General features: G+C 37.2%; 1 protein-coding gene across 1 annotated transcript; it reads right to left on the bottom strand.

Moving 5' to 3' along the window:
• Window positions 1-15,149: 15,149 nt before the first annotated feature.
• LOC133036723 (uncharacterized) lies at window positions 15,150-15,947 on the bottom strand. The gene has a single exon (XM_061113447.1). The coding sequence runs from the start codon at window positions 15,945-15,947 to the stop codon at window positions 15,150-15,152; it is 798 nt and encodes a 265-aa protein (XP_060969430.1).
• Window positions 15,948-18,521: the final 2,574 nt, after the last annotated feature.

The following is an 18,521-nucleotide window of genomic DNA, read 5'->3' as shown; positions in this document are numbered from 1 at the left end:
GCATTAGTAAGCTCTCGTTGATCATGACCTGATGTGCCAACTCGGGGTTTCGAGGCTGTTCAGACTAGATGGACGCCAGACGAAATACCAGGAGTCAAGGCAACTCAGTCGGGTCAAATCAGGGTGAAGGAGCTCAGTTTCCCCAAATGTTAGGAGCTGAGGTAGAGGTCCCAGGGGCAGGGCTCGTGGTCGTGGTGATGTTAACCCGCCGCAGGTTGCCCAAGCCAATCAGGAAGCCTAGAATTGGGAAGTTAGGTTTGCTGAAATGCAAGCTAGAATAGAGGAGCAAGATAATGAGATTCAGAGAGTGAGACAGTAGGGTGCTCCTGCAGTGCCTGTGAAGAAGTTCCTGTGGCACCCGCCCCTGCTGCTCAGGTCGAGATAGTAGTAGCGGCAAACAGAATGGAACCCCTGTATGAAAGGTTCCGCGAGTAGACAGCTCTGGTTTTTTCTGGGAAGTCCGGACGTCATGGAAGCCGAGCAGTGGCTATCAGTAATTACGAGAATATTGAATTTTATGAGTGTGACGGAATACACTACGCAGTTTGACCGGTTGGCGAGGTTAGCCTCGGGAATTGTGCCAACCGATTTCAGTAAGAAAGAAAAATATCTTGATGGACTTAATGTGAAGATCAAGTATGACCTTATGATCACTACCGACGACAAGATCACCTATGCTGAGATGGTGGAGAAAGCACTGCGAGCTGAGGGTGCAGTTGGATGTATGTTGGAGTCAGTTAGGACTCCAGTGAGTGGCGGGGCTCCTACCCCTCCTGCATCAGGTTTCAGCAGGGGAGATAGTGGTTCGGCCATGGACCAGAAGAGGAAATCATCCACTGCATCTGGTGGCTCGGGGCAGAACAAGAGGTTCCGAGGGAACCAGAATTGAGGCGATCGTCAGGGTAGTGTTGAGACCAGTTATTCCTACCCGGAGTGTCCCATTTGTAAGAGGCATCATCCGGGTGAGTGCTAAGGTCAGGGATGCTTTTAGTGTGGCAGCCAGAATCTTTAGTAAATTGGATAGACTGTGGGATAGGTATGAATCAGGGTTTGGAACCCTATTACCTGGCGGAGAGTTAGTTATCTCCAAAAGGTGGATTAGGTCTATGCCGATCAAAATTGATGGTAGAGAGTTAAGCGCTGACTTGATAGAGATGAGCCTAGTAGATTTCGATATTATTTTAGGAATGGATTTCCTATCTAAATACTCAGCTAGTATTGATTGCAAGAGGAAGATGGTGATCTTCCATCTGGAAAGTGAAGAACCATTTGTGTTTGTTGGTTCGGTTCGGGGATCTCGGATCCCGGTGATTTCGGCCATGTCAGTTAGGGAGTTATTGCATGGCGGTTGTTGAGGGTTTCTGGCCGTGGTGATGGACACCACTCAGCCAGATACCATTCGGCCAGAGGACATCAGGGTGGTTCGGGAATTTCTAGATGTTTTTCCCGAAGAACTTCCAGGGTTACCACCTCAGCGGGAGATTGATTTCGTTATAGATCTGGCACCCGGAGTGGAACTGGTTTCCAAGGCTCCGTATAGAATGGCTCCAGCTGAACTTAAGGAATTAAAGATTCAGCTTTAGGGGTTGCTTGACATAGGGTTTATTCGGCCTAGTGTGTCACCCTGGGGAGCTCCGGTTTTATTCGTTAAAAATAAAGATGGAACTATGAGGATGTGTATCGATTATCGGGAGTTAAACAAGCTAACAGTGAAGAATAAATATCCACTACCTAGGATCGATGATCTTTTTGATCAACTTCAGGGTAAGACGGTCTTTTCCAAGATTGATCTCCGATCGGGTTATCATCAGTTGAAAATCCAAGAGGAGGACATTCCGAAGACGGCTTTCCGTACTAGATATGGACATTACGAATTCTTGGTTATGTCGTTTGGACTAACCAATGCTCCTACAGCATTTATGGATTTGATGAATAGAATATTCAAGGATTTCCTCGATATATGTGTGATTGTGTTTATCGACGACATCCTTGTGTACTCTTAATCAGAAGAGGAGCATGAGTTACATCTTCAGATGGTTTTGCAACGGCTTCGGGAACACAAGCTTTACGCCAAATTCAAGAAATGTGAATTCTGGCTATCTCGGGTGTCCTTCTTAGGGCACATCGTTAGCAAAGATGGGATCAAGGTGGATCCCGGAAAGATAGAATCTGTCAGGGATTGGCCGAGACCGAAGACAGTGATAGAAATTAGAAGCTTTTTGGGTTTAGCCGGGTATTATCGTAGGTTCGTGGAAGGGTTTTCTAAAATTTCAACGCCCTTAACTGAACTTACAAAGAAGAATCAGCGGTTTGTTTGGTCAGACAAGTGCGAAGCTAGTTTTCAGGAGCTGAAACAGAGATTGATTACCGCTCTAGTGCTAGCTTTGCCTTCAGACAACGAGAAATTTATGGTTTATTGCGATGCGTCCAGACAGGGTCTGGGGTGTGTGCTGATGCAAGCCGATCAGGTTATCGCTTATGCCTCCCGTCAGTTAAAGGATTATGAACAGCGATACCCGACTCACGATCTAGAGTTGGCCGCGGTGGTTTTCGCATTGAAGATCTGGCAGCATTACCTTTACGGAGAAAGGTGTGAAATCTATACCGACCATAAAAGTCTCAAGTATTTCTTTACTCAGAAAGATTTAAATATGAGACAGAGACGTTGGTTGGAATTAGTGAAAGATTATGACTGTGAGATTCTCTATCACCCTGGGAAGGCCAATGTAGTGGCCGATGCCCTGAGCAGGAAGGGTCCCAGGCAGGTAGCTAGCATGATTCAGATCTCACCTCAGTTAGCAGAGGACATGGTTAGATCCAGCATCGAGTTTGTGGTAGGTCAGCTTCACAACTTAACGCTGCAATCTGATCTGTTGGAAAGAATTAAAGCCGCTCAGATGACTGATCCAGAGTTAGTGAAAATTAGAGATGAGGTTTTGGCTGGTCAAGCCAGGGATTTCTCAGTGTCAGACAACGGGATGCTTCTGTATAAAGCTAGGGTTTGTGTTCCGAGTAGTGTGGAACTCAAGAATGAGATCTTTGAGGAGGCTCATTCTACCCCTTATTCTCTGCATCCCGGCACCACTAAGATGTACCAAGATCTTAAACCGTACTTCTAGTGGAGCGGTATGAAGAAGAATTTAGTAGAATTCGTATCGAGATGCCTCACTTGTCAGAAGATTAAGGCGGAACATCAGAGACCAGCAGGGTTGTTGCAGCCTTTAACCCTACCTGAATGGAAGTGGGAAGATATCACGATGAATTTCGTGGTCGGGTTACCTAGAACCATGGGTTTGTTCGATTCCATCTGGGTTGTGGTGGATCGATTCACGAAATCTGCTCATTTTCTGCCTGTTAAAACAACCTTTACAGTGGATCAGTTGGCAGAATTGTATGTTAGAGAGATTGTAAGACTTCACGGGGTACCGAAGTCTATAGTTTCGGATAAAGATCCGAAGTTCACCTCTAAGTTTTGGCAGAGTTTGCAACGAGCAATGGGTACAAAACTGAAATTTAGTACAGCATTCCATCCTCAGATAGATGGTCAGTCCGAAAGGATAATTCAGATATTGGAGGACATGTTACGAGCCTGTGTTATGGATTTTGAAGGCTCTTGGAATAAATTTCTACCGTTGATAGAATTTTCTTACAACAACAGTAATCAGAGTACGATAGGAATGGCTCCCTATGAACTGTTATACGGTAGGAAGTGTAGATCTCCCATCCACTGGGATGAGACAGGGGAGAGAAAATACCTAGGTCCGGAGTCAGTGCAGCGGACCAATGAGGCAATTGAAAAGATAAAAGCTAGAATGCTTGCCTCACAGAGTAGACAGAAAAGTTATGCAAATTCGAAACGTAGAGATGTTGAGTTCCGAGTAGGGGACCATGTGTTTTTACGAGTATCTCCAATGAAGGGGATCAAACGTTTCGGGAAAAGAGGCAAGTTATGCCCTAGATTTACAGGACCTTTCGAGATTCTCAAGAAGATAGGTCAAGTGGAATACCGGTTAGCATTGCCTCCAGCTTTATCAGCAGTTCACAACGTATTCCATGTCTCTATGTTGAGAAAATACGTTTCAGATCCCTCTCATATACTCAGTTATGAGAGCCTTGAACTGCAGCCAGATATGACTTACGAAGAACAGCCAGTGCAGATCCTTGATAGAAAGGACAAAGTCCTTCGGAATAAGACCATAGCATTGGTCAAAGTACTCTGGAGAAACAGCAAGGTGGAGGAAGCCACCTGGGAGCTAGAATCAGATATGAGAGCTCAATATCCAGAGTTATTCAGGTTAGATTTCGGGGACGAAATCCTTTTAAGGGGGGAAAAGTTGTAAAGACCGCTTAGTTTAATTTGGAAATTAGCAGTTAATTATGTTTAATTATGGAAATTATTTATAGATATTTAAATAATTATTTATACTGTTATTATTGAATTCTGTAATGCATTTTATGTCATTTAGTGATTTTCATAATTTTGCATTTCGGGTGCCCGGTAACATGGAACTCGGTGTTTGGCTCAGTAAAATCACAACTTAGTATGTTAGTATTGTGGGACGATTTATTAGACATTGGGAATGTCGGGATTGGCCGGGAATTTAGAATTTCCCAAAAATACCCCTTTAATACTCTTTATGCTATTTTAGTGTGAAGGAAAAAAATGGTCATTTTGCCCCATTTATGTTTTGTCCTTTAGTGGACTTTATTTGGTGAAAATATGTGATTAATGGCATTTCTTTTGGCTGATGTTAAGAGTTAATTAATCATTTCATTTTTCTCATTATTCAAAATTTCAAACTTAGAAAAAATAGAAAAATTCAAAGCTCTTTCCTCTCTCTCTCTCTCTCTCTCTCTCTCTCTCTCTCTCTCTCTCTCTCTCTCTCTCTCTCTCTCTCTCTCTCTCTCTCTCTCTCTCTCTCTCTCTCTCTCTCTCTCTCTCTCGGCTGGAGTGGTGTGCTAGTGCTGAGATTCTTTTGATTTTTCAAGCTTTTTCATTCAATCTTAGTGTTCTTCAAGTGCTTGGTAAGACCTTTGTATCTTGTTCTTTTAATTTCTTGAATTTTGATGAAAAGAAATGGTTTGCATGCTTAGTTTGAGTTGATGTTGCTGCTGTGTTTTTTATGTTGTTTCTGAAGTTTAAGGCATGATTATTTGAGTAGATTATAGCTAGTTTGATGCATGTTAGTAGTTTTGTTTCAAGCTTGGAAGTATTTTACTCAAAAATATAGTTTTCAAAGAAAGATGATGAAGTTTGTTGTTGTAGTTGTTGCTGCTGTTTAATTGTGTGTTTTGGAGTTTTATTATGTTGAAATAGGTTGAGTTATGCATGATTTAGTGGCTGTTTGGAGGGATTAGTCAAGTTTTGAGTTTTGAACTCAATCTTGAACCTCCAATGGTGAATTGAGTTTCTGTGATTGAAGCTTGCTTCTCTTGCTTTGGATTTGTTCTTAGAGGTAATTAGAACAAGTCTGGAAGGTTTGATCTGCTTTGGGTTCGAATTGATGAAGTTATGAATTTTTGAGTTCAGTCTGCGAGGAACCGGACTTCCGGTTGTGCATCTGGAATTCAAGATGGGGTTCTGAAATTCCCAGAACCGAAATTCCGGTTGGGCAACCGATCTGCCGGTTGGGTGATTTTCAGGAACCCTAGATTTTCTCATTTTTATGTTATTTGGGGTATTGTCATGCTTTATATCGATAGGGAAACTTTTAGTTTCTAGTTTAAGTCCCCGGGAAGTGATTTAGCTTATCACTTATAGTGTTGTGATTGTTATGGTTTAGGAGTCTGTAAACCGCCGCGCAGTTCGTTCCAGTTAGGTTGACCGGCACACCTGAATTCGGAATCCAGGTAAGATTAGTATAACAGTATGCATATGTATTACATGTTTAGCGTGCATGTAGGAAGCCTATTAGATTACATTAGATATGTATGTTGGCTTCGAACCATCCGACTGTGTCACATCGGTACAGGCTAGAGTATGACTAGCAGCTGGAGTATGACCAGTGTACCGAGTATAGGCTGACACTGTATCACATCGGTACAAGCTAGAGTATGACTAGCAACTGGAGTATGACTAGTGTACCGAGTATAGGCTGATACTAGGGTTGGTGGTTCTGTACTATTTGACGTATCACATTGGCACAGGCTAGAGTATGACTAGCAACTGGAGTATGAGCGATTAATGCCGAGTATAGGTAATCTTGTAACACATCGGTACAGGCTAGAGTATGACTAGCAGCTGGAGTATGACCAGTGTACCGAGTATAGGCTGTTACTTGTCAATAGTACCGTCTTATGAACGTTCAGGACTCAGTATCGTGTGGGACACGGCAGTTAGGGTTATGGTCAGGGGTATGGGTGTCTGATCATAACTCGGGATTTATGTATGATATTTGATTATGCTTTTCTTACTGAGTCTGTCGACTCACAGTGCTATGTTCATGTGTAGGTAAGGGCAAGGCCAAAGCTGTGGAACCGTGAGGACGAGCCTATGAAGATTGTACATGTCGGGGCGGTTAGGCCTGAAGCGTACGATCCTCGGGACAGAAGGTTTTTTTGTAATTAGTCGCTAGGCGACAAGTATTTTGTTTAGTCAGTAAACTTTTGTAAAATGTTTTGTAATCGGGATCCCGAGTATTTTTGTATAAATATTTTATGAGTTTAATTAAAAAGGAAAATTTTTAATTAATCACGATTTCCATAAACCTCGTTGATTAGCAACGAGCTGCACAGTATGTTTAAAAATCACGTAATACGCCTATGCTAGTTAGGGTGTTACAGAATCAGACCAAGCTGTCTATTTTGAGGATGAATTTGGTTCAAGTCAAGGGTGAAGAGACATTGTATTCAGGGAAGAGCGTGTCTATGTCACTGTACCTGTTACTTCTGCTTCCACTTCTAATCTTACTAACGATCATGTGATTGAAGAAGTTCCAATAGAAGCTCATGGTGAACCTTAAGATCCAGTACAAGATGAAAATCTTGATTTGGGGAACGATGAAGTTGTGGTGAGAAGATCACAAAGAGACTGTAGGCTTGCTATTCCCGATGACTATCTTGTCTATATGCAGGAATGATTTTGATGTCGGAGATGATTCTGAGCCAAGCAGTTACCAAGATGCACTGAATAGTCCTAAATTTGCATTGTGGTTGGATGCAATGAAAGAAGAATTGAGTTCTATGTCACAAAATGAAGTTGGGAGTTGGTTGAACTACCCAAAGGTTGTAGACCCATTGGGTGAAAATGGGTGGATAAGATCAAACGTGACTCAAATGGGCAAGTATAGAGGTACAAGGCTCGACTTTTGGCTAAAGGCTATAGTCAGAGAGAGGGCATTGATTTTAAAGAAACTTTTTTGCCTGTTTCCACCAAAGATTCGTTGCGAATCATTATGGCTATAGTTGCCCATTTTGTTCTAGAACTTAAACAAATGGATGTAAGGACTTCCTTCTTGAATGGTGACCTATCTGAGAATGTGTACATGGCTCAACCTGTAGGTTTTGAGAAGTCTGGCGAAGAACACATGGTATGCAAACTCAAGAAGTCGATATATGGGCTTAAATAAGCATCAAGGCAGTGGTATCTCAAGTTCGATATGATTGTCACTCAAAATGTTTTCAGGGAGAATGTGGTGGACTAATGTATATACATGAAGGTTAGTGGGAGCAGTTTCATTTTCTTGGTACTGTATGTTGATGACATCTTGCTTGCATCTAATAATTCTAACTTGTTGGCTGAGAAAAAATAACTCTTGTTTAACCATTTTGACATGAAATACCTTGGTGATGCTTCTTATGTGGTTGGGATTCAAATCCTTCGAGATATGGCCAATTGTATTCTTCGTTTGCCTCAAAAAACTTACATTGATTGGATCTTAGAAAGATTCGACATGCATTCATGTTCTTCTAGGAAGGCATCGATAGTGAAGGGTGACAAGTTCTCAAAGGCCCAATGTCCACAAAATGATAAAGAGAGATGAAATGAAAGTTGTTCCTTATGCATCACTGGTTGATAGCCTTATGTATGCTCAAGTATGCACACGCCCTGATATTGTTTTTGTTGTTGGTGTGTTGGGTAGGTACTTGAGTGATCCCAGACTTAGCCATAGGAAAGCGGCTAAGAAGGTCATGCAGTATCTTAAGGGTACCAAGGATCATATGTTGACCTCACAACCAAGCATGGACTCCAAAGGCCAAGCTCTCACCAGCTTCATGGCTAATCATAGAAGCATAGCTCCCCAAATCTCTTATAGTTCAGAAGAAAAGCAGGTGCCAGAGAAGAAGCGAGAACAAGAATTCAAGAGGTTCATTGACCCCCTGCCCAATGCAAGCATGACCCCAAGGCACTTGGGGGCAACTGAGGCATGCAGTAACAAGGTCAGTTACAAAGCTTCTAACAACGAGGTTGAACATGAAGCTTCGAATGCTGGCCGCAGGCTAGCACACGAAGCGCGGGCTAATGACCTAGACATACACCATGACTCTCAGATAGTCATAGGTTGTGTCCTAGGTGAATATACAACTCAATAAAAGAAGATGATGGCCTACCAAAGCTACTACAATAGCTCAAAGGCTATAGTAGAAGGCAAGCCCCCAAAGACGACACAACACTCGACACACTCATTCAACTAGCTAGTTACGCCTTGACAACCAAGGAAAACTTGGTACCTACTCAGTTTTTCAAAGAACTAAGTCCTATTTAAAAAAGAACAGACATGTTAGACAACCAACATGGATACACCTACAACAACATAAGGACGGCTATAAGGTGTCCAATCTTGCACAACATAACACATAGAAGTGGTATCCCAACACCACCAAGGAGCATTTCCAAGAAAGAAATTGTATAGCTACTAACAAAAGTGCATAAAAGGCTCTACAGCAACTACCGCGGGAGGGCAAACCAATCAAATACAAATGCAATCCAACCACAGCATTGACCGGGCCTTTAGAAGGCTGGCCAAGCATGTCCTCAACAAGATGGCCGACCATAGAATCCACAATCTAGTCGGCCACCACCTTCACATGCTAGCCGGCCATGGCCTCATCCAACTGCCCAGGCAAGGCTCTCTTAATGTGGCTAGCCACCTGGTTTTTCCCTTGCCAGTCTGATCCACCAGCAGTCTTCTCTCAAACTTCTGGTCTACGGTGACCAAGAAGTACACAACATCTTGCTAGCAAGATCCCTTAACAAAAGGGAAAGAAGAAGAGACTAAGCCAACTCAAAGCTGCATGGTTGCGCACAAGGTGTTACAAGGCTCATCAACAAATATATCGAGGAAAAAAAATTTCACAAGAGAATTACTACCTGAAGAATATTCCTTGACAGCAAATCCTCTACAGCAAGCATGTTCAGACCAAATAGAAAAGGTCTTCACCATGTTACAAGATAAAAGTAAAGGTGCATACAAGTTTGGCGAGTACGAAGAGAGCTTGAAGTTAGAACTTCTACCCGAACACTAAAATAAGGAAAATCTCGGTAAGTACTCCCACTAGCCAACTTGTCAATTAAGTTCCTCTAACGTTTCATCGTGTAGGAACCCATAAAAATGCTCGTACCCACGACCTTCTTGGCGTGGTCTCCCACCATTCTTCAGCGGTGGCCTTAACTTTACTAAGCCATGCAAGGGTAGCCACTACGTGATTTCAAAAGTGAACACTAAGTTGTAAGATTTTATTACACGTTAGACCGACTGTGTCCAAACCACTTTCTCACACGATTAATTTCTTAACGTTACTCTTTCAGTTCCACATGTGTACTATGGATAGCACCCCAAGGAAGAACCCAGGCAAGTGACCAAGAGACTTACCTACATGGTCGCTTGGGGGAAACTCATACCGTACAATGCATCGAAATAGCACAAAGAACTTATGCAGAGAAATTTTAAGGCTTAAAATAAGTTACTAAACCTGCCTCTAAGTCATGCAGGCATACTTCAGCTTGACAAAGTAAATTCAAACCCTTACCTATCAAGGCCATAAGAAGATAGCCAGGTTAATCATATGTCCGTCATAGATGGCTTTAAGGCTAAATAATAGTAGTGTTCGAAAATAGAGGGCTAATAGGCCAAAGCAAGAACATGAAAGCCCTAAGGCCGGATATGAGATCAGTTCACATGCATGAGGCCAACGCCCTGCCAGAACTGCATAGTCAGATTAGAACTGGACAAAGCTTCTATAGGGGCCACGTACCAGGCTACGGCTAAGGTAGAGTTCCTTACGGGAACCAAGCCATGTTGAGTCATAAGTTAAACATCCGACTATAACAGACTCACCATTAAGCTTCATACAAAGTTTCTAAGGAAACCACGTATGAGGCTAAGGTTGTATATGCCTACAGAGATAAACTCTTGCCGAAGTCACAAGAGGACAGAAAACTGGCTATCCACTTGGAACCAAGGCCCATGCTACCCAAGGTTCTCAAGCCTTAAAAGGGTCGGCTAGGGTCCCATGACTCAGCAAGAACTGGCCAAGGTCACCAAACCCAGGCATGAACAGACAAGCTTTATTGGGTAAAACCCTAAAGCTGACCAACTCCCATGATTAAGCCTTAGGGCCAGCCAGGTCTCAAGCAAGACCTCCTAGGTCGGCCAAGGTAAGTTTTGCATCCCAATGTGTGTTTTTCTTTCAAAACTCGAATATGAGCCTCGTATTCTTTATGACTCAAAGAGTCAAGAATCATAGAAAAGGCCAAAATTGAATCTTTTCTATTAAAAAGTCACACATCACACATTCCAAAACTATCATGAGGATCAATATACCGAAAAGATTACAAACTAACATGAATCAAAAAGTTTCCAAAAGCTTAAAAAGTTTGAAACTTGTTAATGGTAGGTACAAAGAAGACATACCCAAAAAGAGAAGATGATATATATAGATATATCTATATATATATATATATATAGAGAGAGAGAGAGAGAGAGAGAGAGAGAGAGAAGATCAAAGATCCAAAAGCATGCCACGTAGAACGCCAACACTTTGCTAGACAAGGCTGCTCAACAGAGACTACTGCAGACAAGATGATGGCTAGAAAGTCCCTATCCGACCAGATGTTTGAACAGGGACTTGGGGGGGAAAATGTTATTCTAAATTTTGTCCACCTGACATGGCATGTCCACGTAAACCAAAGACAGAGTACAGGTGGAGTACAACCCTGCCAATAGCAGAACAAGGCCTCCATGCAAGATATAGTAAAACCGTCAAGCAGCAACTGAATGGAGTGAAGTGAGCCCTCAAGAAGTTGTACCAACATCCTTGGTTGGCTAAGAGAAGCCTATAGGTCGGCCAAGATATATGCACAAGCTAGTTGGCCAAAAAGTGACTTCTGGACCAAGGAGCCTCTGTACGACTAAGGGAATCTGACCTCTTCAAGAAAATGATGTACAAAGTTATCCTCAACTTGCGAAAGGCTGGCCTCCACATCCAAAGGATGGCCTCCTCTTGGTCAAGCTATAGTGACCTGCGAGATCCTGGCAAGAAGATGACTTACCAGGCCTTGGTAGGACCATGGCTGGCCAGGATTGACCTGGCAGGATCATAGCCGGCCAGGATTGACCAGGCAGGACCATGGCCGGCCAAGATTGACCCGGCTAGAATTTCTAGACAACTCTACACGTGGACTGCTAATTGGGTTGCGAATTTGGCCCTAAAAGCCCAACAGAATGGCTGAAAAATATCTAGATTCAAGGGCACTTTAGTCTTTTGTCATTATCTAAAAAACTATGTAAATATCTAGGATTTAAACTTGTAATTTAGGATTTAGGCCTCCTATAAAAAGATCTTAACCCTAGCCTAGAAACCTAAGTCACTTAGCCTCCAAATTGCTCTAAGTCTGAAAGCTCTCTCTCTCTCTCTCTCTCTCTCTCTCTCTCTCTCTCTCTCTCTCTCTCTCTCTCTCTCTCTCTCTCTCTCTCTCTCTCTCTCTCTCTCTCTCACGCCCAATAGGGCTCTTTCTCTTCTCTTTATCTCTCTCAGACGCCTCTAAGGCAATCTCACTCTCTCATTAGAGATCTACCTACTAATTAATGTTTTGTATCCATATAGAGAGCTATATCAGATCCCACCTATAGTGATCTGTAAGTATTATCTCTAGGTATCAATACAACTAAAAGGAGAGTAGGCCCTTACCTGCTATCACAAGAGGGCTGAACCTTTATAGCAAATCTCTGTGTTTATTGCTTTTCATTCATGTTTGTGTAACATGTGGCAAGTATCAGATCCATACGACCTCATTGTCGATTGATCACTTCTTAAGGTCAACACTTCCTTTTTGAGTTAGTGACGGTTAAAACGACAATTTATTTTTTAAAAGCTAAATAAATAGTTACATTAATAATAGAAGTAATAAAATCTTATAATTTTAAAATGGGGTATATAATATATATATATATATAATATAAAAATAATATGCCAATATATACTACAGCATATTGTGTCAATTAAAAAACACGAAAAAATTTATCATTGTATTTTAATAAAATATGTCAAAAAAATAAATTAAATATATGTATCTACATATACAAAGCAACACACATACAACAAAAAAATTGTCCAGAATAAACTAAAAATATACATTATAAAAAATACACAAATAAAAAAACAACTAAAAAATAATTGTTCAGTAAGAAAATATTTTTAAAACCACTTAAAACAGCTAAAAATAACAAAATAAATGCACATATATACAATAAAAAAATTATCTAGAATAAACAAAATATACATAATAAAAAAATGTACACAAACTAAACAACTGTATAATAAAAAGACACTTAAAAATAATATAAAAACAATTATAGAACACCTAAACAACAACATAAAAATAATTATAAAATAACAAAAAGACGACTATAAATTAACAAAAATAACAAGATATCAAATATACAAATTATTTAGGGCTTTTTTTCAATTTTAACCAAAAAAAGTAACAATATTACAAAAATACTTTCAGCTGGCCAAATAAACAAATATACAGCCCAAATAAAAAAAATTACACAAATACCACTTACACACACCTTCAACTCAGGATCCATGCTTTTTGGGCAACTATCGTGCAACCATCGTGCAACCATCGTGCAACTATGCAGCAACCCAACGCAACCGAAATAAAAATTCAATGAGAAAGAGAACCAACATTAATTTCGGCGACTTCACCTGAAAAGATGACCAAAATTAATCAAAACAGGGGCTACTTCGAATTCATAAAAAAGTGTAGAAAAACTACTAAGAAACTAAAATTCAACTGGAAATCTAATTTAATTTGCATAAAACTAATGTCCTCACTTCAGTTTTTAGATCTATGAAAGACAGATCTCAAATTGTTGAACTGGAGTTCCCAAACAATCCAACTCAAGTATAATCCAAAAAAAATTACATCAATATTATAGTAAAATGTTTATCTTGGTGTATTTTTGTTGTTTTCCAAATTTCTAATGGTGAATTTATTCATATTAAATCATTAAGAGACATGTAGATAGAGTTAAGTACGTGGAAACACTGTTATGATTTTTAATGTTTCACAACAGTTGCATTACAGTTGCATTATAGTTGCCTAAACATTTTGCTAACAGTTATTTTGTCTGATTGAAACCTTCGTCTGATGCAACCTTCAGCCAACCACACAACAACTACCCAGAAACTTTCGTCTGATTGAAACCTTCGTCTGATGCAACCTTCGGCCAACCACCTAGCAACCACCCTGCAACCATCGTCTGATTCGTCTGATGCAACCACCGTGCAACCACGCAACAACCACATTGCAACCATCGTCTGATTGTGTAAGTGATGATAATGTAAGTGGTATTTTAGTAATTAAAATCACATAAAAGGTATAAATGTTGTCTTTACCTTATGGAGGTATTTTTGTAAATAAAATGTCAATTTATATTTTTTATGTAATAATTCCAATTATTTATAAATTAACTCTAAATAAATTATAAAATATTTAAAGTTTACGCAAAATACTAATCCAGTGACTTGTAGACTAAGATTATTTTGCACTCTCAACCTCATAAAAAAATGTGTTCTGCTTTAGTTAATTTATTCTCTTCAATCTCTATAATTATGTCTTCATCTCAATATATAATCACCTCTTAATTTAGGTGTCGTTTGGTAACATTTTTTTAATCAGTTTTTTGTTTTTAAAATTGAAAGATTGAAAATATTTTTCAAAAACATGTTCTATAAAACTGTTTTTACTTTTCAATTTTTTAATTGAGAATCAAAATTTTTTTTTAAAAAAAAAAAAAATCACTTTCAATATTTTTTTAAACACTTTTTTTTTCTTAATCAATATCTTAGACTTCGATCATGACCCGGACCCAAATCCCCCCACGGTCCTGGGCTGAACCCGTCCTCTGACTTGAACCCAAATCCGACCCTGAACTTAGACCCGACGTAAATAAAATTAAAAAATGAAAATGAAAAATAAACTTTACAGAACATACTTGTGTTTTCTGTTTTTAAAATTGAAAAACAAAAGTGGTTACAGAACGCTTTTTTTTTTTCAAAAGTAAAATTTTTAAAAACAAAAATTTATTTTCATTTTTTGATTAAAAAATTAAAAAACAAAATTGTTACCAAACGGTACCTTAATTGCTGAAAATTTAGGTAGTTTAATCAAAAGTAAAAGTATAAAAAAAGAATGTAGTAATAAGTATATAATTAGAGAGAGAAGAGAAAAAAAAAAAAAAGTGCATTTTAGGGGATCACGTTTTGTCTAGGATTTAGCCAGATCTTAGGTCCAATTCGTTGTCCTATGCCGAAAGAACAAAAATCTTAGCTATATAAATAAACATAAAAATACAGACGATATTCTTTTAGTCGGAGAAATTATAACTAAGGAAACAATAATACATATTCTTGTAGGTCTATTCTAAGCCTAAGCCTAAAATATATACATCAAATGCCACTTTACTAGAATATATAGAATTTCGGAAAGTACTTCAAAGCTGTTAATAATAATTTGGCTTACTTAAATAAATTTTAGTTTAATTCAATCAGCATTGCTATTAGAAATCTGCCTAGAATCTTATTGACATGTTGCGTTGTGATTGACTATTAATACTCCATAAAAGTTATTATATTAAATTATATGGGACACTATACTATTTTTTTTTTTTTTTTTGAGTGAAAATACTTGTTATTATAAATTAAACAAAGAGTTCATCTACAATAACAGAGTAAATAGGTTGAGGGATATCCTCAAACCAAAAACATGTCTCATCCACCCCTAATGTAAACTTTGCCAAACCATGAGCCGCCTGATTGGCAGTGCGTTTGACATGTGATACAGTTACATTTGGAAAAAAGGACAGAAGACAAGAGATGTCTACAAGTATATCATTAAAAGCAGACTTTGAATTGAAGGGAGCTAGCAAAGCTGTAGCCACCATGAGAGCATCAGTTTCAATTTGGGACAAGGGCAATTGTTGTTGTAAAGCCCAGTTTAGACTATGGAAAATAGCCAAAGCTTCCATTTCATGAGATTTGAAATTGCCCACTAATTGCTTGGAGAGTGCAGCTACAACCGATCCTGTAGATGTTCGAATGACAGCACCAACACCCGTGACATTTTTTGATGTGTCAACAGCCGCATCGACGTTTAACTTGAAGGCACCAGCAGGAGGAGGCTTCCACGGGGGAGCAGCAGGTGGGCGAAGAGTCGGCAAAGGCTGTTGCTGAAGCTGCTGGTTTGAAGTTGCTGGAGAGGCAGCCGGTTGGTATTTGCACTGGGCAGATTTGAAGTTGTTCAAGTAAGTTGATGCAAAGCTGGCCGTGGCTTGTGCTGGTTTAGCCTTTTTATTATGCACCACTTGATTGCGTTCAGTCCAAATAGCCCAAAGAGTGCACATAATTTGTTCCATTTCAGGTTTGGAGTATATTGTAGAAAGATGGCATATGTAATCACCTTTGTACATTGCAGAAGAAAGACGCCAATCAAACAACATTCCAGAGTGCCTCCAAACTGCACGAGCATACTTACAACTAAAAAGAGCATGTCCAACCAATTGCCACGCTTGTTTACAAACAGAGCAGGTGGCATCTGTTATTATCTTCCGTTTAACCAAAGATGTTACAACTGGGAGTGCCCTTTAACATTTCTCTAATTCAATAGTACACCTAGAAGTTATGATTACATTTTTTTTTTATGTTTCCGCATTTATGACAGTTTTTTAATTTAATTTTTTTAATGATAATATATGTTATAATTATTTAAAATCATTCTTTAATATTATATTTATTATTCTACCAGTATAAATAAATCTATATAATTTTTTACATATACAGAAAATTTTTATAATAGGAACACTTAGTTTGTTCTCATAAGAGAGTGATATTTTATTAGACATTAATTATGTTAATTTTTAAAAATTTAAACTATTTATTGTAAAATACCATGTACATCATATAAGTTAGAAAAATGGTTTATTAATTTTATCTTTCCTAAGAAAAAAAAATAGAAGAGATATAAATTTCTTGGGAAGCACGTATTGAGCATGTGGCATTTAACTAACACCTTATCAACAAATAAAAATTAAATAGTCATTTACAAAAAAGAATGACTAGCATTTTAGGGCTCGTTTGGTACGTTTATTAAGTTGTATTGTATTGTATTGTATATCATATTTTTTTATATAATATTATGTTAAATTTTAATTTATACTGAAATATTATATATTTAGTTGCACATAAAAGTCAATACCACGTATAGTTTTACATAAAAATATTGCATGAAATACAATTCAACATAATACTATATAATACAATATGATGTAATACGGCGTACCAAACGAACCCTTGATATATTTTTTTATAAATAATTTTTTTTTATAAAAAAATACATTATTTTTTTAGGGATATATTATTTTTTCTAATAATGTATTTTTTTTTCGAAAAGCATTAATGTATTTGTAATGAAAAAAAAAATCCTTAAAAAATATTTATATACTAATCAAAATCTATATATATATATATGGAACACTTCTTAATGGGTATTACCCATAAATGATTACTAAACAAATTTAACTATAAATATTAATTTTTAAATATCAAAGTATCGAATTTTGATCTAATAACGAATAATGAAACCACAAATTTGAATTTATATGCTTAATTTAACTACTTAATTAAAAAAAATATCAAAAAAATCTCTTTTGACACTATATCAAAAATATGTTCATACAAAAATATTTAACTCAAACTCAACTTTTTCTTTTCTTATTTTTCTAGCTAATTTTTTTTTTTAAAATTTTTTTATACCGATGGAACATCTCAGCCCATATAATATAAAAATGAGAGATTTTTTTTAATTAGATAAAAAAATTAAGCATAAAAGCTCAAAATTTTCTATTTTTACCCTATTCATGAGTAATACCCATTAAAAGTACACCCATATATATATATATATATTTATATATACAAATATATATTATTAATTTATGTTCGATGTTTGAAAGACTTTTGGGGCTGGTTTAGAAAACGAAGTATTAGGTCGTATTGTATTATATTATATTGAATTGGATTATATATTATATTTTTATATAATACTATGTTAAATTTTAATTTATACTAAAATATTATATATTTATGTGTCCATAAAAGTTAATACCACATATAGTTTTACATAAAAATATTAAATAAAATACAATTTAATATAATACAATACAGTACAATACGACCTAATAATACGACGTTCCAAACAAGCCCTTAATGAGAATAATAAACAAAAGGCAATACTATTTTTTCTTTTCATTTTTGATAGAAAATTTGTAAGTAAAAAATTATAATTTTTTACAGATATATATATATATTTTTTTGTATTTTTATGAATTTTTTTATTTATTAAAAATGTAAAATGTTGTTTTTCATTGTTTTCACGTTACTTTTGCTACTTAAGGTGAAAATAATTTTTTTTTCTTAGAATATCTGTAAAAATCAAAATTTATAGAAATATATATATAAAAAAATTTAGTACTTTATGTAAATTTTCTTTTCTTTTTTCCTAATATATTAAAAAGAAAAAAATTTCGTTTTTCTAGGGGAAAAAAAGCCCTAATTAAGTAGCTAGATTGGAAAATTATATCTAATGACCAACCAAACAATTTATTAAGGTGGTATTTGATAACACTTTTATTTTTAAATTTTTTAATCACAAAAATAAAAATAAAATGTGTTCTATAAAAACTTTTTTATTTTTTAATTTTAAAAACAAAAACCAAAAATGTGTTCTGTAAATTTTATATATCATTTTCATTAATTTGTTGATTTTATTTATGTCGAGTCCGAGGCCGGGTCTGAGGTAGGGACCGAGAGCGGGTCCAAGTCTGGGCTCTAAGGTCTAAGTTGGGGTTAGAGTCCAAAATATTGATTAAAAAAATGGATTATTTCACAAAAACATAAAAACAACAAAAAAATTACAAAAAACGGTTTTACGGAATTTTAAAAATTTTTACGATTTTTTTGATTTTATTTACAGAAAATACGGTCTTTTTATGTTGTAATCTTGTTAATTTATTGTTGAT

The sequence above is a fragment of the Cannabis sativa genome, chromosome 1 (assembly GCF_029168945.1).
Source record: "Cannabis sativa cultivar Pink pepper isolate KNU-18-1 chromosome 1, ASM2916894v1, whole genome shotgun sequence".
In the NCBI taxonomy this organism is placed as follows: Eukaryota; Viridiplantae; Streptophyta; class Magnoliopsida; order Rosales; family Cannabaceae; genus Cannabis; species Cannabis sativa.
This window is presented reverse-complemented; position numbering and strand designations above follow the sequence as displayed.

Bases quoted from the DNA above. Each gene is read 5' to 3' on its own strand.
- LOC133036723 (XM_061113447.1), bottom strand. From the start codon at position 15,947: ATGTTGTTTGATTGGCGTCTTTCTTCTGCAATGTACAAAGGTGATTAC.